At 38.6% G+C, this 23,556-nt stretch overlaps 1 protein-coding gene across 1 annotated transcript in view; it reads right to left on the bottom strand.

Annotated features, from left to right (window-relative positions):
- The window catches only part of LOC143961247 (venom factor-like), a 147,410-nt gene that overhangs the window by 3,414 nt on the left and 120,440 nt on the right, over nt 1-23,556 (bottom strand). The window contains exons 30-40 of the mRNA XM_077470482.1: nt 22,509-22,667; nt 20,870-20,929; nt 19,097-19,187; nt 17,937-17,988; nt 16,091-16,178; nt 15,234-15,323; nt 13,237-13,342; nt 9,829-9,918; nt 6,327-6,410; nt 2,825-2,908; nt 1,801-1,936 (exon numbers count right to left, since the gene is read on the bottom strand). Coding sequence (XP_077326608.1) covers nt 1,801-1,936; nt 2,825-2,908; nt 6,327-6,410; nt 9,829-9,918; nt 13,237-13,342; nt 15,234-15,323; nt 16,091-16,178; nt 17,937-17,988; nt 19,097-19,187; nt 20,870-20,929; nt 22,509-22,667 — 1,040 coding nt within the window. The remainder of the gene's footprint in view (nt 1-1,800; nt 1,937-2,824; nt 2,909-6,326; nt 6,411-9,828; nt 9,919-13,236; nt 13,343-15,233; nt 15,324-16,090; nt 16,179-17,936; nt 17,989-19,096; nt 19,188-20,869; nt 20,930-22,508; nt 22,668-23,556) is intronic.

The following is a 23,556-nucleotide window of genomic DNA, read 5'->3' as shown; positions in this document are numbered from 1 at the left end:
TGCTCCCCGTAATTTCAGTAATAGAATTTGTATTAATTACCATGATCATCCGCTCCATCTAGTGGGCAAAATGTGTGTTCTAAACCACTTTTATGTCATTTTTCTGTTTTATTGAACTGCACCAGGTTATTATTGTTCAGTGGTATGCTGACATCAGGTGGAGGTTTTGGGCGTCTACAACTTGTTTGCTAGGACTATACATGAATATATATATATATATATATATATATATATATATATATATATATATATTCATGTATAGTCCTAGCAATCATTTTTTTCTTCTATTGGTTGACCCTAGACCCTTCTCATTTCTTCCATACTCCCTCAGTCAGTGTTAGTTATTGGCAAGGAAGTTGTTGTCTTATTACACTTCAAAAGACTGTAAAAACATCCTCTGTGCTGCAATTAGCTGAAGCAAAATTGTGTTGGATTCAACTTCTGTGTCTTATTGAAGATAAGATGGTGCCAGGTCAGTGGGTGACCTCACTGTCCAGATTGGGTCAAAGGAGATATGTCGATGCATTTGAAACAGAACAATGAAGTATAGTTTTTTTTTTAATCTCATGGATACAATACACCATATTTTGGTCACTAGATCTAGCTGACAATCAAATAAATTAATCTTTTACAGAAAATATGGAGAACCTACAGAAAAGTATATGACATTAGACATGTGCACACTGAAATATTTTGTTTCGGAATTTCGTTATCGTTCGGAAAATAAATTTATTTAGGTACACCCGAAATTAGTTTTTATTTATTTTGTTTAGTTAAAAAAATGCATTTGTCCGAAAATCTGAAATAATTAAGGTCGAATCTGTCATTGAAGGCTTATGGTGTCTGTCAAATGTTCTAAGAAGATTCGATGGAGCAGCTAAATTGTACAACGCCGCAATCGTACATTTCCAGTCGAATGTTCCTCCTACCAGCTATAGTAGAATTCTAATGTTGTATGACACTAGTAATAATTATATTTATTAATTATTATTATTACTAGTCAAGAATTCTTCTATAGCCTATGGGCGGAGCATTTGACCATAACTGTCCACTTGCGATGACTGCTTCGTTGAATCTTCTCTTTGTCTCTTCTCTCTTCATGCCGAATAATCTTGGACTAATAGAGTTACTGTAGGTTAGGCACATTCAACCTTTTTTGCTATTGTCTCTATAATGTCAAATCTTTTCTCTCTATGTTGAAACTTTTCTCTCTGTGTTGAATCTTTTCCCTCTATGTCGAATCTTTTCTCTCTATGTAGAATAATCTTCGACTAATAGAGCTAAGGTTAGGCACATTCGACCACAGGTTCGATGGACACAGATCGCTATTGTCAGCATCATGTCGCATCTCCTATCTATATCGAACTGTTGTCGCAACGAAAATGAAAATAAAGCATTTTTTTATGTCGGATCTTTCGTTTTTCGGATTCTGCAATACCCAAAATTCGGACGAAAATGCATTCGGACGAAAACGAATGCCCATGTCTATATGACATTCAAATGAATTTTTTTTTTTTTTTTTTTAATAAGACCTCATTGTGTCTCTTTCTTTCCTCATAAAACATCAAAAAAAGTTGGTGGGGGTTCTAGTCTTCTACAGCATTGTTAAAAATGCATTTTTATTAACAGGGCTTCTAATCCTTCCAAATCCATCCAATACTTTAAAAATAAGTTTTGGCTTGACATACACTTTAAATTATATATATATATATATATATATATATATATATATATATATATATATATATATATATATATATATATATATATATGATTTAATATAGCTTTCCTGTCACTTACCCAGAGCCCAGGTTCCACAGATCTTTGGCAACTCCCCACACCACATAATCTTGGCCCACCACCAGATTTAGAGCTTTACGGCACTTTGCATGGCTGATAAAATTGCGTTTATCATCTTTCTCAACCACATCCGTTCCTGGTGATAAAAAAAAAAATACATATTAAAAGTGAAATCCTAGTCCATGGACACAACCATAACTTTTTTAAAGTATAAGAAAACCTGAGGTTTTTCACTAAAATCTCATAAAAGCTTTACCATGTTATGTGTAATTTCAAAAGTATTTTCTACATTTTCGAATCTCATTAAAATAATAATCGGTGATCGTGCCATGCTCAGGCACTTCCTGTTATAAGGGTGACTATGCCTCAATTGTGCTCCTGTGTTGTCACCCTGACAGATGGGCTTCTGATGGAAACTTCAAGTTGCTGTGCAGGTATGATCCACTGTTGTAACCTTTAGGAAGTTCACTCTGAGAATTGCCATGTAGCCATTGCTGGAGCGAGTGCATATGGACAGGAAGTTGCTGCAAACAAGCTGCAAGACCAGCAACACTGAAATGCAACAATATCAAAACTACTGTAAAGGTTACTCAGTTAGGCCTCTTTCATATGGGTCTAACTTCTGATTCATGATCCATGGTGAAACCACATCTATTAGACTGTGCAATATGAGGCACAGCCCCCTTCACCTCTATAGGGGGTGGAGGCAGACAGTATCACCCATTGAGCATGACATGCCCTATATGCTTTACCTTGTTTCAATGGCTATGTGTTAGGGACTGTCCGGTGCCCATTGCCAGGTGATTGAGATGAGTTAAAAGTATGCCTCAACCTCCTGCTTTGGCTGCGAACAGTGCCCAAGTAAAGGTGGCCTTACAGTTTACATTTACTTACATTTTTCTTGAAAAACAGTCCTTGGGTCCACCAATGTACATCAACTATGTGGCTATTGTGCTGTAAGGTTTGAGACTACAACTATTATTTAATGGACACTATGTACAGATATTCTTAAACCATTCATTACCTGGTTTAATGACAAGTGTAATGGTCATCACATAGGTAAAGTAGTTGTTCTCCTCCTTGATTTGACTGAGCGTTGTCTTGTATACTGTTAACACAAAAAAAAATAGTAATTTAAAGTATCTTACACGACCTTTTGATACATGTGATATTTTAAATGTTTAACGGCTAACAATAACCATCCCTTGAAAGTGCCCTTTCATCATACTGGTCATACTTGAATTCTCATCTGTCCAGGATTCTGATGATGCAGCTCCTATTGCTGTAGTTGAGCTCTTTTTACAACCCTACAGAATTCATCAGGGTCTGCTGGAAAATACCCAGCTACCACTTTTTTTTAGTACAGTTATCTCTCTAATGTAAGACCATATTGCCAACAGGCATTAATGTTCCTTGACTTGGTTGTGCAGTTTGATCCATGTTGGGCCAGTTTATTGACCACTGACAAGTATCTGCTAAGTGGGCATTTGATAACCCCTGTTGAACCTTCACAATTGGCCTAAAGGTTCAAAATGAGTAGACCTTCAATTTTCATCCCATACTCCTCCTAGTTCAAATTTCCATACCTGAAACCCGATTAAATGACTGTCCCCATATATATACCTAATGAGGTGCTTTATGCCTTTTGGAGAATTTGGAAAAAAACATGACTGCCCAACTCTAGCTCTGACTCCAAGTGCTGGTTTTCTCCTGATCATGTACAATTGTTCTCTGTGATCAGCTCTAATATGGCCATTGGCATGTGATCAGGGCAAATCGCCCACACTCTTGCTTTGTACATATTCTAATATGTTATCATGCAGAGATTTCTCACAAGATATCTTGAGCATCTAGGAACATTGTTCTTTTAGTGAAAATTCCAATGTATATATTTTACTGAGGCATAAACTGGTTCATTGGAATACAAGTAAAGGCACAGGGTTCAATGGCACACAAAGTGCAGTCTAAGAGATCTATTAAACAAAGTTTACACAGAACATTCACCAAAGATTTAACAATTAGAAAATTAGTAATTCAGAATAACATCCAATACCTGATCCCTGTCAATTCAGTGTAATTAACACTGGCTACCATTAGCGAGGGCTTGAGGATCTGGGGAAAAGTAGTAATGTCCCTTGAATTGGTTTTGCAGTTGGATCTAAGTTGGGCCAATATATTGACCATTGGCCAGTAACTAAGAGGGCAGTTGATAACCTCTGTTGAACCTTAACAATTTGTCAGAAGGTGCACAATGGGTAGACCTTTATTTTTCACCCAGTACTCTTCCTGGTTCAAATTTCCATACCCCACAACCACATTAAACGACTATCCACTTAGATATAGCTAACTAAGTGCTGCCTGCTTTATGTCACTTTTTGGAAAATTTGGAAAAAAAACATGGCTGGCGAACTCTAGCTCTAAATCCAACTGCTAGTTTTCTCCTGATCATGTACAACTGGGCTCTATGAGATTCACATCTACAGCATTTAGGGACTTTTTTAGTGGAAATTCCAATGTATATATTTTACTGAGGCATACACTGGTTCATTGGAAACCAAGTAAAAACTCAGGGTTCAGTGGTACACAAAGTGCAGTCTAAGGGGTCTATTAAACAGTTTTCACCAAGGAACTTCAGAACTTTGCATTACAATTTACCACATTTTCACGCAAGATTTATTTAGAAAATCAGTAGTTCAGAATAATGCCCAATGCCCAAACCCTGTCAATTCAATGTAGTTAACAATGGCTACCATTAGCGAGGGCTTGACAATCTGTGGAAAAGTATGAAGTTTGGTCTCCGGTGTTTAATCAGACTCTCAGCCCTTGCTACTACTACAAATATGATTATTTCTACAAAATGTGCATGCAAATCATGGCCAACCAGGCACAACCTCAATCATTCATGATATGGAATGTCATCATATTCCTGTGCCAACAATTACACAAACCAAAACCAGCAGGTCTGTGAAGGTTCTCATATATCCAGGTCATGGTATAGTTAGTTACAATCAGTTGGACTTGTTCTATAATTATTCAACATTACAATTGAATGTGACTAACTACTACTACATGCCAAAACCAGAAGGCACCTCCTTCTTGTCCTCCTCTAAACATCTTTAAAGTCAGCTGCTGACTTCTCCAGAATATCCTCTAGTGGTGATAAAGAGGTGCACATTGACAGACAACAACCTTAAAGCCCTTGTACACACGGTCGGAGATTCCGACAACCAAATCCGTCTGAGTAATTCCGACAGATTAATTCCGGAAGAGGTCCGGAAGTGATGTTGCATACACACGGTCAGACTAAGTTGTCGGAAAATCCGATTGTACATAACGTGATGACATTATTTCGTTACGACGGGACTACATTCAGGCTAGTAGCCAATAGTTTTGGTCTAGGAATTTGATCTGAGCATGCGTGGCACTTTGTCCGTCGGAGTAGGCTACACATGATCGGAGTATGTCTGATCAGAGCATTTTGTCTGAAAATTTTACCAGCAAGTTGGAAAAGTTGGTCCGTCGGATATTCTGATGGAAACAGTCCAATGGAGACCACACACAGTCGGAATATCCGACAAAACGGTCCGATAGGACACATTCCGTCGGAATCTCCGACCGTGTGTACAAGGGCTTAGACTCTTAAACTTAATTTCCTGTTCCGGTTGTCTCCTGTGTAAACCCTCCTAAAGGCACAGGGAAGTAGTGCAATATGACAGTAGAATTTTATAATTGGTCCACAATCTTGAGGTTGCCATACAACAGTAGAATTTCATACAGAAATTCTGAAAAAAAAAAACATTAAGTGGGGCATTCTTTCTTGCCCTCAGTCAACTAATTACATTCAAAGCCCTGCAAATGATGGCCAGATGGTTATATTGTACTGTTGGGTCCCATGTCTTATTCCATAGAACCATGGTTTCCATACACTGCACTGTTGATGATCACATAGTCTGAAACAGCTGTAATCAGTTTAAAATAAATGGCTCTGTAATAGGTTATATTTGTATTGTATACCAGCGTTCTGGATGTGCATCTAGCTAGAGGGATGAAAAGGAATAATTGTAATGTTCCGTCCACTGTCCTAAAATTATGAATAATTCTCTTATTTTTGGTATATGGGATGGAAGGAGACACGTGAATACTGTTTTAAGAAGGCTTAACTATCCTATTCCAAAGCTCGTAAAATTTCATCCAGACCTGCTTTTTCAATGCAAACCCAGATTTATTAGATACAGTTTTTTTTTTGCGCCTAAAACATGTGCAATATATACGTATTTTTTTTTTCAATGAAGTCCACATTCTCCATTCTCCGAATATTTTTTGTTCAAAAAAATTCTTCTATCTTGATCCTTTGAATTTGCTCATAACTACGGTGCTCATCAATTTGACCCCACTAACCATTAGAAAAATCCAACAACCATTCTCAAAATATAAATTTTTGAGTGAAACTTTCCTGGTATGTGGCCACCTTTAGTGTTTGCATTCAGTTTTAAGTTGATAAATTAAATAATATAACAGTGAGTTACCATAGTCCACACCGACTTCACACGCCTTACTAAATCGTACATTTGCATCCACCTCCTCTAACTGTTGCTGCAGGAAGCAATTTTCTGCAAAATAAAAGGTAAGTAATATTATAGATTTAGTTATTTATTTATTTTTATTTTTTTAAGATATATGTATCTATAGAACAATGGAAACAGTGGGGGAGGATTACTCAAACTGGAGCACTCAGAATCTGGTACAGCTGTGCATGGTAGCCAATCAGCTTCTAACTTGAGCTTGTTCAATTAATCTTTGACAATAAAACCTGGAAGCTCATTGGTTTCTATGCAGAGCTTCACCAGATTTTGCACCATGCAGTTTTAGAAAATCAACCCCGGTGTTACAGAATTGTATGGCTATGAAGTAGGAATATACATTGAAAAAACACCATAGCTGAGCTTCCAAAATATTTTTTAACTCCAAACTTAAAACAGATGTAGGAACACATTAAAAAGACTTGTAAGTCAATCAAATTTTACTGTATTACACACTGTACATTGAGCTGGTTGATGAGAGGATGGAGCATGGGGTTGACCTCATTATTTTGTTATTCCACCATCCAATTACACCTTGTGAAGGCCTTGACCAAGCTGTATTTTTTTCTGCTCAGTGGAAAAAAGTAAAATTGGCCAATACATATTATCTTTTTTGGAAGGTAAGCCAGTTCACACATATGTCCTCCTCATAATATAGTATGATTACCTGTTGATACTCGCAGTAGACCTATTATTTTCCCACCAACTGTAACAGGCCATGTTATCCAGTCAAAGGATCAGTTACATTTACAGCAAGTCCCTATCTCAGCTGCTAAAGGGTAAGAGTAGCTGTTAGTCAACCATCAGGTGGTATTGGGTAACCACAGATTGGGTAAAAGCACAGGGAGACTAGATTTCTCAGAATTGGGAGCTGGTGGTCACCCTGTTTAAGAAATTCTCAGTAAGAGCAAGCAGAGACTATCAGGAACAACAACTATTTATGAAACATTTACTCATGGCAATACACAGTAATAATCAGTGTTCATTTTGCCGTCAAATTTCGATTTAGTTTTAGTCAGTCTTTTGACTAAAATGCCATTTTAGTTTTAGTCATATTTTAGTCATTTGAATTGTTTTAGTTTTAGTCATATTTTAGTCATTTGAATTGTTTTAGTTTTAGTGGTACGTTGTACTTCAATTGTAATGCATTATTTAAGCATTCCTCTAGAATCGCCAAACTCATTATATACTTCTGCAATAAAAATCTAACAACATTTTATTATTTCTAGTATTAAGGTTTGAACATGCACTAAAGACACATATTTAGCCGCTGTGATATATAATGTCTTTATAAATAAATCCAAGTTTCATGAACAAACAAAAATATTGTTTTTTGACAAACATAAAAAAAATAAAAAATCTGTAAACTCTAATGGCTGTAATGCCATTGCACATTTTATCTGAATAAATTACCAACATTAAATATTAAGAAAAAATAAGAAAAGCCTTTTTCTTATTTTTTTTTTGGTCAGCAGTTTATTAGATACACCCTACTTATTCTTATGTGGTAATGCAGTGTTATTTTGGACGACATATTTTTGATTTAATTTTAGTCAAATTTTTTGGACTTAAATGCCATTTTAGTTTTAGTCACATTTTAGTCATCTGAATTGTTTTAGTTTTAGTGTTAATTTAGTCAAAAATATTCAACGGAATTAACACTGATAAAAATTCACAACCACATTTACAAAGCATAAAGGGAGCTGTTTACACAACTTCACTATATGTGATTTATGCACTTTAATAAAACATGTAGTTCCACCAATTCTCTAGGACAGACTTTCTCAACCTCTTTCCTCTGGAGGAACCCTTAAAATAATTTTAAGGTCCCAGAGAACCCCTTAAAAAATCAGTGTGTTTGAGTCATTGGGAAAATGCCCCTTATGAGGCGTACACACGAGCGAATTGTCCGGCGTACTTAGTCTGCCGAAACGCATTTCAGCGGACTATTTGATCATGTGTGGGCTTCAGCTGACTTTTCCAGCGTAAAGTCCGGCGGACTTAGAAAGTAGTTTTGCACTCCAATCTTTCCGCCAGACTTGGGTTTCAGCGGACAATATGTTCGTGAGTATGCTAGTCCAGCGGACTAAGAATGACGCATGCTCAGAAGCAAGTACGAAAAAGTAAGCTATTGGCTACTGGCTATTGAACTTCCCTTTTCTAGTCCCGTCGTACGTGCTGTACATCATCGCGCTAGCAAACGCCGGACTTTCTGTGTGTCCATGTGTGGCCAAGTCCGTTCGGTAGAAAGTCCACCGGACTATCCACCGGATTGTTTGCCGGACTAAGTACGCCGGACAATTCGCTCGTGTGTACGCGGCATAAGATTGAAGAACAGAGGTAAGAATGCCCCCCTTACATTGGAGGTCAGGATTTCACTGCTACAGACAACTAAAAAAAAATCATTGGCATTATGTCCCTGGCTCTACCAACTGGCATTGGCTCTGGAACCATGCATCTATCAGATGAGAGGTCAGATAGCCACAGCACAGGGAACCCCTAGCAACTTCTGGAGGAACCTAGGGCTCTGACTAACCTTAGTTTATAATGGCTGCTCTATTCTTATAAGCCCTCTTATTTTTTTCAGCAGGAACAAGGGTGAATGCAGTTCTGGCACCTCCAGCACAGAATGTATATAATGGCAAGAAGCACTGGGGTGTACTGGAGGGTCTATTGGTGTTGGAGGGGATCTGTTTTCATGTGGGGGATCAATTGTTAATGGGGGTCTTATGTTTCTGGGGGGGGGTCAATTGTTGCTTGGAGGGTTATTCTGTTGAGGGAAAGGTCTATTGATGCTGGATGCTGAGAGGTCTGTTCTTGTTGCAGAGGGTCCATTGTTGATGGGGTGGTCTATTTTTGTAGGGGGAAATTTATTGATCTATGGATCTACTTAGCCCCACAAAGTGATACTTGGTCCTTTAATCTCTAAAAGAGGTGGTACTGGGAGGTGGTTAGAGGGAGGAACCAAGGGATGTTGCTTGGAGGTGAGTGGGAGGTGGAGACAAGGGGCAACTCAGAAGGGGGGAATTCCTGCCCCTACTCTCTGAGAAAAAAATACCTTGCCTAAACCCCACTATAATTTGCACTACTTGTGCCTAGAGATAGGTTGACCATACATGACTGGATATTGGCAAGCAATTTAGTATTACTTCTGGTAGTTTGCCTCTGCAGCTCACTCAATGATCTTTTCCTGCTTTCCCTAGAAAAACAACATTGTTTTTCCTGTACATCTGCCATATCTGTAATATAACTAGAAGAAGCATAAATGATGCGGTGGATGGGAACCAACCCATGATTTTTTAGGAAGAAAAGCATTGAGCATTTTTAATAGCAAATGAATCATTTAATACTGCTAGAAATAGTTTTTCCCCTAACTTAACGATGAGCACAGGACTCGGTACCCCAAAAACACATGGCTGACCGGTAATCATCATCCTACAATCTTTACCTTCAGCACAGCGGCACACCTCTCCTTGACAGATCTTGCCCAGAAGTCTGCTGTTCGGGTCCACGTGGTAGAATTTGGTACACCTGTTTTCTGTTGGAAAATAGGAAAACAAATATTAGTAGTGTACTGCACATCCAGCCAGAAGATAGGCTGGTCTCATTAGGAATCAGGCCAAATGGAAGACAGTTACAGCTCCACAAATACCTATTTGTTTCACATTGGTGACTAAGAAAGTATTGCAATTCAAGAACCAAGAGGAAAACCAATGGTATTTTTTAAGATTATTACCAATGGCAATTTATGTATTTTTTTTCATTCCTTTTTCAAAAGGTAGCACACATTTAGAGATTGCTAACCCTTTTGGTGCTCAGGGGTTAAACCTATTTTTTTCCAATGGCCTCAATCTGCACATACAGTGCCTTGAAAAAATATTCATATCCTTTGACATTTTCCACATTTTGTCATGTTACAACCAAAAACGTAAACGTATTTTATTGGGAATTTATGTAATAGATCAACACAAAGTGACACATAATTGTGAAGTGTAAGGAAAATGATTAATGGTTTTCAACATTTCTTACAAATAAATATGTGAAAAGTGTGGGGTACATTTGTATTCAGCCCCCCTGAGTCAATAATATGTAGAACCACTTTTCCCTGCAATTACAGCTGCAAGTCTTTTTGGGGATGTCTCTACCAGCTACACATATCTAAACAGTGAAAGTTTTGCCCATTCTTCTATGCAAAATAGCTCAAGCTCTGTCACATTGGATGGAGAGCATCTGTGACCAACAATTTTCACGTATTGCCACAGATTCTCAATTGGATTTAGGTCTGGACTTGGACAAGGCCAATCTAACACATGAATATGCTTTGACCTAAACCATTCCATTGTAGCTCTGCCTGTATGTTTAAGTCCTTTGTCCTGCTGGAAGGTGAACACCCACCCTAGTCTCATGTCTTTTGCAGACTGTAACAGGTTTTCTTCTAAGATTTCCCTATATTTGGCTCCATCCATCTTCTCATCAACTCTGACCAACTTCCCTGTCCCTGCTGAGAAACAGCATCTCCACAACATGATGCTGCCACCACATGTTTCATGGTGGGGATGGTGTGTTCAGGGTGATGTGCAGTGTTAGTTTTCCACCACACATAGCATTTTGCTTTTAGGCCAAAAAGTTAAATTTTGATCTCATCTGACCAGAGTACCTTCTTCCACATGTTTGCTGTGTCCCCCGTATGGCTTCTCGCAAACTGCAAACAGAACTTCTTATGACTTTCTTTCAAAAATGGCTTCCTTCTTGCCACTCTTCAATAAAGGCCAGATTTGTGACGTGCATGACTAATAGTTGGACAGATCCTGCCACCTGAACATGAAGATCTCTGTAGCTCCTCCAGAGTTACCATGGGCCTCTTGGCTGCTTTTCTGAATAATGCTCACCTTGTCCGGCCTGTCAGTTAAGGTGGACAGCCATGTCTTGGTATGTTTACAGGTGTGCCATTCTCTTTCCATTTTTGGATGATGGATTGAACAGAATTCCTGAGATGTTTAAATCTTGGGATTTTTTTTATAACCTAGCCCTGCTTTAAACATCTCCACAACTTTATCCCTGACCTCTCTGGTGTGTCCCCTGGCCTTCATGATGCTGTTTGTTCACTAAGGTTCACTAAGGTTCACAGAACAGCTGCATTTATACTGAGATTAAATTACACACAGGTGATTAAAAATAATGCAAAGAAGTTTCCAAAAAAAATTAAAAATTACACGCAGGTGGACTCTTTACTCTTTTTACTAATTAGGTGACTTCAGAAGGCAATTCCAGGTTCCATTTGATTTTAGTTAGCGGTATCAGAGTAAAGGGGGCTGAATACAAATGCACGTCACACTTTTCAGATATTTATTTGTAAGAAAATTTAAAAACATTTATCATTTTCCTTGCACTTTAAATTTATGTGCCACTTTGTGTTGGTCTATAACATAAAATCCCAATAAAATATATTACGCTTTTGGCTGTAACATGACAAAATGTAGAAGATTTCATGAATACTTTTTCAAGGCACTTCATAAGTATAAAAAAACTCTTCTATTTAGAGCAACTTAGAATCAGAAATAGAAAGATAAATAAGAGCTCCTTCAATCCATGAGCGATGTTACAAACCAAAACCAGGTCCAAGCCATGCTATTTTATACTTTTCTACTTATAAAAACATAGAAGAGTGACAACAGAAAAAAAAACAAGTGGTCCATCTGGTCTTTCCCATTTCTTTTAAATTAAAGTATAACTAAGGGCAAAACTTTTTTATTTGAGTTTTGGATAGAGTAGAGATGGATTACAAGACCTCTCAGATTTTTATTGCCGACTGTGCCTCCTTTTTGTGATTTTCACCCTCTATATTTGTCCTGTTTACCATTATCATTAATAGTGATATTAAAAGAAACACGGAATTCATGTTGTCCCCAGAACAGTAATAGAAGGGAAATTTTCCAATGGGAAAACTAGTTCTAGTGACCTGGGGGTCCCCAAGGAAATAATTTACTGAGATTTTCTCACTTTTTATTTTGGTTATAGGACAGAAAGTGAAGGTGAATTTTCCCAATGGGACACAGATGGCAACAAATGAACTGGCAGGGCTTATAACCCTCCCTTACTCTATTCAAAATGAAAAAGAAGTTTTGTCTATAGTTTTGACTTTAAATTTATATATGTATTTTTGTTTTTGTTAACTTTTTTTGTCTGAATTTAGATTGGGGTTGAGGCAGGCCATTCAATTTCCTCCACCCCAAACTCACTCATCCATGTCTTTATGGACCTTGCTTTGTGCACTGGTGCGCAGTCATGTTGGAACAGGAAAGAGCCATCCCCAAACCGTTCTCACACAGTTGGGAGCATGAAATTGTCCAAAGTATCTTGGTATGCTGACACCTGAAGAGCTCCTTTCACTGGAACTAAGGGGCCAAGCCCAACCCCTGAAAATCATCGGCACACCATAACCCCCCTTCATCAAATGATTTGGACCAATGCGCAAAACAAGGTCAATAAAGATGAGCGAGTTTGCTGCAAAGGGTGGGCCAACTCAATATTGAACCCTACGGACTAATACTGGGATGCCATTAAAGTTCATGTGTGTGTAAAGGCAGCAATCATTTTGGCAATATAGTATATATACATGTGTATATATACTATATTGCCAAAATTATTGGGATATATATATATATATATATATATATATATATATATATATATATATATATATATATATATATATATATATATATATATATATACATACACACACACACACACACAGTATATATATACACACAATTGTATTCATTTCGGTTTATTCTTTCCAAAAAACAAAACAAAATCAAGGTACAGCAGTGGTGAGATTTGGTAAAGCTCTTACCTGGTGAGTAATAGTCATACACAGTGACAGATGCAGGTTGGATAAGACCCACTTTGAAGTACTGGTGAAGATTAAACTTCAGACACTCGTCCTCAGTGTGAGATATCTAAGTGTAACAAAGAAAGAAAAAAATTTCAATGTTTTAGTGTATCTCAAACAATTTTTTTATTTTTATTTTTATTTGTTTTTGATAGAGCAGTGACCTCTGTCATGTTTTTATCATCATTACCCATTAGAAAGATTTACCCTAACATTTACCTCCTGTCATGCTAATGTTTTACCAGACAGAAATTGGGGAATATTAATATAGCCAAGGAAGCATGTATTTAATTCTATTATATTATATATATATATATATATATATATATATATATATATATATATATATATATATATATATATATATAAAGAGAGAGAGAGAAATAAATAAAATATATACATTAACCACTTAAGGACCAGGCCTCTTTTTCAGACTTGGTGTTTACATGTTTAAAACAGTTTTTTTTGCTAGAAAATTACTTAGAACCCCCAAACATTTTATATTGTTTTTTTCTAACACCCTAGAGAATAAAATGGCGGTCATTGAAATACTTTTTCTCACACCGCATTTGCGCAGCGGTCTTACAAGCGCACTTTTTTTGGAAAAAATTCACTTTTTTGAATAAAAAAATAAGACAACAGTAAAATTAGCCCAATTTTTTTTATATTGTGAAAGATAATGGTACGCTGAGTAAATTGATACCCAACATGTCACGCTTCAAAATTGCGCCCGCTCGTGGAAAGGCGTCAAACTTTTAGCCTCAAAAATCTCCATAAACGACATTTAAAAAATGCTGCAGGTTGCCTTTTTTGCGTTACAGAGGAGTTCTAGGGCTAGAATTATTGCTCTCGCTCTACCGATCGCGGCGATACCTCACATGTGTGGTTTGACCACCGTTTTCATATGCGGGCGCTACTCACGTATGTGCTCACTTCTGTGCGCAAGCTCGTCGTGACGGGGTGTTTTTAAAAAAACATTTTTTTTCTTATTTATTTTAATTGATTTTATTTATTTTTACACTGTTTTAAAAAAATAAATAAAAAATGGATCACTTTTATTCCTATTACAAGGAATGTAAACATCCCTTGTAATAGAAAAAAGCATGACAGGTCCTCTTAAATATGAGATCTGGGGTCAAAAAGTCCTCAGATCTCATATTTGGGCTAAAATGCAACAAAAAAAAAAGAAAATCTGACATTTAAAAAAAATATACCTTTAAGAGGTATGGGCGGAAGTGACGTTTTGACGTCGCTTCCGCCCTTCTATGGTATAGAGACGAGTGGGGGCCATCTTAGCCTCACTTGTCTCTATGCCCAGCAGATGAAAGGACCCGATCACCTCTGCCGCTACCGACGGCTCCGGTAAGTGGCGGAAGGTGCGGGAGGGCGGCGGGAGGGGGGGTGGCGCCAAATCTGCCGCGGAGACCACCGTTATCGTACAGCCGACCGCCGCCTGAAGAGATGGATATCTCGGTTGTGGCAGCAGCTGCTGCCGTTACCGAGATATCCCTCTTCAAAAATAGGACGTACATCGTCGTGCGGCGGGCGGCAAGTGGTTAAAAGACACCAAAGACACCAACTACAGCACACAGAAAAATGTGAAATTTTGCACACATCACCAAATGCAGGTGTCCTAAAACTAACATGGTTCCTGTGCATTAGCAGATATTCAAACTCTCTGTTCTATGCATTAGCCATATTATACTGTGTGACAAGAAAAACCCCCTCAACACATTTTACCCAGTTATGACATTTTTTGGATTCTCATGTCAAGGAAAAAAATGGTGTTTTGAATGTCAGAGTAGGGATGAAGAAGAACCACTACCCACAAGTGCAATGATTACAGTATGAAAATAAGGTTTTAGAATCTTCAACTTTCCTAAATTGGTACCAACCATCAAAATAAAATTTATAACAAAGGTCTAGTTTAGTGTATGTTCTCATAAATAGACCCTTACCCTGTCAATGTAGAGGACAAGTGTGCTCTTGTCAAAGGCTCCCTTGTTGATCTCAAAGTTCGAGATGTATCTGTCCACTCCTTTTTTAAGCTGTGTAGAATTAGAAGAGTCAATGTTAATAAATAATAATATTACTGTGACAATTAATACGTCAAAATATGCAAGCTTAAAGGATAAGTTCCCCTTTCGAAAAAAAAAAAGATAAATGCCCATTTTTTTGCAGGTTGAAAAAATTTGTATTTTTTTTTTCTAAGGAGCCTGCCGAGCATTGCACCCGCGATCTGCAGATTGTGCATGCAATGCCAGGCTCCTGCATATTCTTAAGATAGTTGTCTGCCCGTTCCTCATTTGGCACTTAGGATACTTACCATTTCCTAAGACAATACAAGCAAGAGAATCCTGAAGAAGCAACTTGAATGTGAAACGCATCGATCTACTATGACTTATTAATAATGTATGATATAATTGACTTGATGATTCCTTAAGATATAGCCTTAATTGTCTTGTATTATAATGTACAAATAAAGTTGTATTCTATTTTAATGAATATTCGTTTTGTGGCACATAAAAAAAATCCCCATATAACGGCCCTCTTATGGGTGGTTTGGAAGCTTTTTCCTATATATATTATTGTCAATTAGGGGATGGTGCCTTTTATTTGTCTACAGAGGATTTCCACTTTCATATTTACAATGTGTAGGTGTAAGGCATCCCTTGGCATAGGATCAAGGGGTGAAGTATAGGGCTTCCCCCAATTTCTTGGCCAATCACTGTTGGGACCACTGTCAGCCCTATGGATTTTAAAAGATCGAGAGCACAAGGGTTCTCCACTTGGATCTGCTCTCCTCACTTCTTACCTTATTCAGGTCATTAGTATCTGCAGCAAAGCCAGTCATCATTGATATTTGCATAATAGACATGCCAGAGTCCTGGGACTTCAGGTATCTGCAAAGAAACAATGACTTGAGTGCATTTATTTATGCTTTGCTTAATAATGATCAAAATAAAATAAAAAATCATACATATGGTCTATCTATATCCTGTACATATACAGTATCTCACAAAAGTGAGTACACCCCTCACATTTTTGGAAATATCTTATTATATCTTTTCATGTGACAACACTGAAGAAATTACACTTTGCTACAATGTAAAGTAGTGAGTGTACAGCTTGTATAACAGTGTAAATTTGCTGTCCCCTCAAAATAACTCAACACACAGCCATTAATGTCTAAACCACTGGCAACAAAAGTGGGTACACCTTTAAGTGAAAATTTCCAAATTGGGCCCAATTAGCCATTTTCCCTCCCAGGGTCATGTGACTCGTTAGTGTTACAAGGTCTTAAGGGGTCAATGAGGAGCAGGTGTGTTAAATTTGGTGTTATCGCTCTCACTCTCTCATACTGGTCACTGGAAATTCAGCATGTCGGCTCATGGCAAAGAACTCTCTGAGGATCTGAAAAAAAAAAATTGTTGCTCTACATAAAGATGGCCTAGGCCAGTGATAACAGTGATTTCCCATGATGCTCGACTACACTGCAGAGTGCATGAGCATCATGGGAAATGTAGTTCCAAAACATCTGCGGTGCCAAGGTTCGCCATTACTGGCCTAAGCTATAAGACGATTGCCAAGACCCTGAAACTGAGCTACAGCATGGTGGCCAAGACTATACAACGGTTTAACCGCTTCAGCCCCGGAAGATTTTACCCCCTTCCTCACCAGAGCATGTTTTACAATTTGGCACTGCGTCATTTTAACTGACAATTGCGAGGTCGTTCGGGCACTGTACCCAAATGAAATTTGTGTCCTTTTTCCACACAAATAGAGCTTTCTTTTTGTGGTATTTGATCCACTCTTCGGATTTTCATTTTTGCTCTATGAACAAAAAAAGAGCCACAGTTTTGAAAAATAAAAACAATATTTTTTTAATTTTGTTATAATAAATATCCCAAAAAGTTGTTTTAAAAAACTAATTTCTTCATCAGTTTAGGGCAATATAAATTCTTCTACATATTCTTGGTAAAAAAAATCACAATAAGCGTATACTGATTGGTTTGCGCAAAAGTTAGCGTCTGCAAACTATGGGAAAGATTTATGGCATTCTGTATTATACTTTTTTTTACTAGTAATGGTTGTGTTCTGCGATTTTTAGCGGTACTGTGGCATTGCGACGGACAGATCGGAGATTTTTGAAGCTTTTTTGGGGCCATTGGCATTTATACAGCGATCAGTGCTATAAAAATGCACTGATTACTGTGTAAATGTCACTAACAGGGAAGGGGTTAAATGTGTGTTCCCTCAGCATGTTCTAACTGTGTGGGGATGTGACTGACTAGGAGATGAGCCATATCGTTTTTTCCTACTTAGTAGGAAGAAACGATATGGCTTCTCTCCTCTGACAGCACAGGGATTTGTGTGCTTACACACACAAATCCCTGTGCTGGCACTCGTGCACGTGATCGCGCGTGGCTGCCGGGTAACCCACCGTGCAGCGGGCACGCGTGCCCTCTGGTGGGCGAAAACGTGTAGGATTTACATACAGGATTTTGCCCTTTTGGACAGCCTTTGTGCTGCAGTATATCTGCGTGACATGGTCTCTAACATCTAACAATGTCTCTAACATTCACCAGCGCCATGATGTCATAAAGATGTTGGAGCCGTTTTGAGTTTATTCTTGTATATCTCTTTATTAAGTGACTTACCTGGTACAAATGTTGAGGGAGACAGTAGAAAGGGTGCCCTCCGGTCCTTTAGCTGTACAGGAAAGAAAAAAATAATCCTTTTTAAAAAAGATTTAATGAACTGAGATAAAGTAAACATGCCACACCAGGATAACCTGGAGGCTGCTATCGTTGACTGTTTCTTTGGAAAAATTCTAAATGACTGATCCAACAAAGGACACAAAGGACTTCTGACTTCTTCTTGTCAATGTTTCAAAAATTACAGATGCCAGAGGATCAGAATAACACCCGGGTAACTAGCATTCCACCAGTCCTTGGGCTGCCTAAGTGCAGCAGCCCCTCAGGCTTTGGAAACCCAGCTCTCCAGTGCTTTAGATTATTTATCACTTTCCAGCCCCCTACTAGATACTCCTTTCCAGAGATTAGCATGATAAATATTCAGTCTGGCCATTTGTATTTCCCTCCCTACAATCTGGAAGCTTCCCCCAGAGGCAAGGGGGAGCAATCAAACACCCAACTCTGTGAAACCCTGAACATGCCAGGACAAATGGTTACTGTTCCCTTGATTACCAAAGGAGCCAAAAACAAAATGTACATACCATCCTACACTAGGAGGGCGCTACATCCATCCTAATGCTATTCTATGCTATTCAATATAGAACATACCATCTAGTTATACATTTCTGTAAAAGACTGCAGACCGCTAACAGTAATAAAGCTGGCCATAGATGGATCAAATGTCAACCAGTTCAACAGGGACAAGTTGAGATTCAATCCATCTACGGGCAAGCCAATTGTACCCAAATTGATCAGCACACAAAAGATATCTAACGTATTTTGACTTTCCTAGAGTGGAGAAACGCTTAGAACCCATGTCAGATTTCTATTTCTGTCTGTGTCCCTCTGGAAAATGTTGTTTCACTTCCTGTCTGGCAGCAGGATAGGAAGTGAGGGTAAATCTCTCTAACGTAGTCTCACATAGCAGTGAAAACCCGAAAGGAGTTCTAATCCTTCCCTACTCTATCAAAAACTAGAAGAGGTTTTTTCTTGACATAAACCTTTACATAATACAAAAAGCATTTAGAATTTGAGTCACAGCAACATATATTACTGGGTAAATATTAGAATCATAACTGGTCATTAAAAATATGTTTTATTGTCCTTTCAAGATATATACATACCTAAAGGTTCATCTTGGACCGTCAAAGTCAGATCAAAATTCTTACATTGTCTCTCTTTCTCTGTCTCAATAGCATAATACACAGAAAATGCCTGTTCAGAAAAGGGATATAAATAACAATTTAATCATTATGCTCCATCTTATAATCTGTTATCATATATTTTTGTTTTATTTAATATAGTTAATTATACTTAATTGAAGCTCCAGGCAATATATATATATATATATATATATATATATATATATATATATATATATATACTGTATACAGTATATCACAAATGTGAGTACACCCCTCACATTTTTTGTAAATATTTTATTATATCTTTTGTGACAAAACTGAAGAAATGACGCTTTGCTACAATGTAAAGTAGTGAGTGTACAGCTTGTATAGCAGTGTAAATTTTCTGTTCCCTCAAAATAAATCGACACACAGCCATTAATGTCTAAACCGCTGGCAACAAAAGTGAGTACACCCCCTAAGTGAAAATGTCCAAATTGAGCCCAATTAGCCATTTTCCCTCCCCGGTGTCATGTGACTCCTTAGTGTTACAAGGTCCCGGGTGTGAATGGGGCACAGGTGTGTTAAATTTGGTGTTATCACTCTGCCTTTTTCATACTGGTCACTGGAAGTTCAACATGGCACCTCATAGTTTCATAATTAGTAAGGTTGAATAAAGACACCAGTCCATCCTGTGTGAGTGTCTACAATTGTCCCTATCCCTGTACATTGCACAGTCACATTGGTCTCTACCCTCAAGGAGCCCACAATCCAAGGTCCCCATTCATATACTAGGGCCAATTTTGGACAGAAACCAATTTACCTACCTGCATGTCTTTGGATTGTGGGAGGAAACCGGAGTACCTGGAGGAAACCCACGCAGGCACAGGGAGAACATGCAAACTCCAGGCAGATAGTGTTGTGGTGTGGTTGGGATTTGAACCAGGGACCCTACCAACTGCTAGGTGAGAGTGCTAAACACTACACCACTGTGTATGCTTGGGTCTGGCATGGTCTGATATGGATTTTTGGGGCCATTTTTTTTTTAATTTTGGTGCGGGGTTCCCCTTAAAATACATACCAAACCTGAAGGGCATTTTTTATGCTGTTTTTTATCAATGAACTTTGTAGTTTTAAATGACTTTTTTTCCTTTAGAAATTTGATTTTGCTGTCAGACTGTTCTAAACATGGGAAACATGCGCCCCTTTAAAGGCATACTATAGACACCCCCCAGGTATGACATTTAAAGGAATATTACACTTTTATTGTTTCACATTAAGCATTATTAAAATCACTGCTCCCGAAAAAATGGCTGTATTTAATATTTATTTTTTTGCATTGATACAAACCCCAAACACTTTTTATGACAATGCCATGCATATAAGCCTTTAAAATGAGCAATTTGATTTCTCCCATAGACTTTTAAAGGGTGTTCCGCGGCTTTCGAATTTGCCGCGAACTGGCAAACAGCCAATGTTCGAGTCGAACATGAGTTTGAATCGAACATAAATCTCATCCCTGTTCACTACTTTACATTGTAGAAAAGTGTAATTTCTTCAGTGTTGTCACATGAAAAGATATAATAAAATGTTTACAAAAATGTGAGGGGTGTACTCACTTTTGTCAGATACTGTATAACATTTTTGTTTGCTTTGTTTTTTTATTTTTACAACTTTAAATTATATTGTTACATGGATTAACTGCATACAGGAAAATATGTTTTGTGATTCAGTGGACCCACTGAATATTAGTACAAGTAATTGGCCACTTACCGACAATGACCCTTGCCCTTTTCCTGTTGCAGTGACCACAAAGTCTCCACCCATCTGAGTCTGTAACAAGATACATTTCCGTTAATTAGAAGAATGCAGAGAAACGTATCTACAAAGCTTGTAATGTTTATATTTATGCATCTACATTTCTGCATTGTGGTGTGCTATACACACACACACACACACATATACACTAATAGGGTGAGAAATATGCAGTAAACTTTTTGCATTGGAGATCGTATCCCTTCTTTTACATCTATAGCTATCTATATATAAATATATATATATATTTATATATACATACATATCTATCTATCTATCTATCTATCTATCTATATACAGTATATATACACATACACATACACACACACACGCATACACAGGGTATATAAGGGGGTACCACCAGTCTGCCAGCAGGGAGGCCCAGACTGCAGGGTGAATCGGATGTGGGCAGGGAGGGTGATCAGCATGGTGGGCGTACCAATCCTCCGTATGGCTCTCGCTGCAGCAGCTGAAAGCTGCCTTCTTCTCCTCTCCTTCCCATTGGCTTTCAGCTGCTGCAGAGAGAGCCATACAAAGAATCGGTTCTATTCATTTCCCCACCACCACACCAATCAACCTCTATATGCACTATACATATACCCCTGCTTCCCAGGCCCCCTGTGTGCCCCCCCCCCCACGCTTCCCTCCTCTTCTTCCCACTGGCAGCTGTAATCTCCCAATAGGATCCTTCAAGATTGTCATATTTACAAAGCACTTCCTTTCCTGAATGAACACAATGAGTGATCAGTACCGATCACTCCCTCTGTTCGTTCATAACTGAAACATTGTCTGTATGGGGGCCCGTGTATGGGGCCCCATGACAGGTTTTCTGTATGGGGCCCTGTGGTTTCTAACAGCATCTCAGTATATACTTTATATGTGGGTTGGGGCACCATTCAGAATGAAAGGCATAGCACATCTGATACATGTTACTATGAGTTTCAATTACAGGTATTGAAAATTTTGGTTAGACCAAAAATCTCTCCTCTGGTCTCCAATGCAGCCGATCGGACACAGATTGGTCTGATCGGCTGTTTTCCTGGCTGCTATTAGTCAGGTAAACAAAGAGGAGAAACCAGAAGTGACGACATACTTGTTGCTTCCTGTTTCCTGGGTCACAGAAAGAGAGAGAAACAATGTCAGTTCCTTTCTCTCTGTTTTGTGCAGCCATCGCCGCTGGTTGCATTGCTCCCGGGCTCAGTGATCAGATGGTAGAGCCCGGGAGAGGCAGCAGGAAGCAGGGTGGGACCCCCTTCCTCCACTAGCAAAAGTGATTGAGTGGCTAGTTAGCTACCCGAATAACTCCTGCTAGCAAGGGAAACACCGTCTGAAAATTTTCATACCGGACGATGCCTGTAGGTGCACTCATCATCCCGGTATAACCACTCCATGGACTACCATAGTTAATGAACTCTCATAAAGTGTTATCTTATATCACCTACCAACATGGGAGCCCTTGGTACTGTTTTCTTATTACTGTATAACACCATTCCATCATCGCTCAGAAACGTTAACTTTCCTTCTCTACTATGAGTACACTGTCAGTGTAATTCCTATTACGTGTTTGGGCCAGCACTACCCAACATTCAGACCTCACCTGATCCGAGCGGGCATTCATAGCATTCTTGTTGTTCAGACGAATTTTTGTGCCTGCTGATCTACCAGGAAGTTTGAAGAAGACATCCATTTCCAGTTCTTTGCGTGTTGGAGCGTCCTGGTAGTACTTAGCGATGGACTCAAAAATCATGATTGTACTCTACAATGGAAACATAAAAATAAAGTCATTGCACAAAACAATTAGCAATTCATGGGTCAATGGGCTATTAGTATCAGTATATTGTGTTGACTATAATTTTCAAGTCTTCCCATTTTTATAAACAGCAATAAAAGTTCAACAGCCCAATGTTCCTTAAAAGTCTATATCATTAAAGAGTATTTAAACCCTAACAATGAACTTCTCTTATGTGCTCCTCTTTGGACTGTTCAATAACACCCCTTTCACACCAGGGCGTTTTGCAGGCGCTATAGCGTTAGAAATAGTGCCTGCAATTCGCCCTAAAGAAGCTGCACCATTGTGTGTAGTGTGAAAGTCCCAAGGGCTTTCACACTACAGCGGTGCGCTGGCAGGACGTCAGAAAAAAGTCCTGCCAGCAGCTTCTTTGGAGCGGTGAAGGAGCGGTGTGTTTAACTCTCCTCCACTGCTGCTCCCCATTGAAATCAATGGGGCAGCGCTATAATACCACCGGCAAAACGCCGCTATTGCGGCATATTGCCGGCGGTTTTAACCCTTTCGCAGCCGCTAGCGGAGGTAAAAGCGCCCCGCTAGCGGCCGAAATGCACCGCAAATCCGCCGCAAATCCGGCGGTAAAACGCCACTAAGAATAGCGGCGTTTTACCGCCGACGCAATGGGTGGTGTGGTGTGAAAGGGGTCTAAGTGTTCATCCTACCAGTAACCAAATGAGCTCCTAATTTGCTCATTGCAGTGTTACCTCAATCTGTGTCGCCAGTTCATCTCTGTACACTATAGAACACAAACCCCTTTTATTATGGAGATGAGGGGAGGAGGAGGTCTTTTGTCATCCTAACACACTTTCTGTCCTAAATTCAGAATGCTGCTCTCCATAGATACAGTACAGTGAGTGTT

This window comes from Lithobates pipiens, unplaced genomic scaffold (assembly GCF_037356315.1).
Source record: "Lithobates pipiens isolate NorthernLeopardFrog02 unplaced genomic scaffold, aLitPip1_a1.2 Scaffold_8, whole genome shotgun sequence".
Taxonomy (NCBI): domain Eukaryota; kingdom Metazoa; phylum Chordata; class Amphibia; order Anura; family Ranidae; genus Lithobates; species Lithobates pipiens.
The sequence above is the reverse complement of the archived record's forward strand: the minus strand, read 5'-3'. Positions and strand labels throughout refer to the sequence as shown.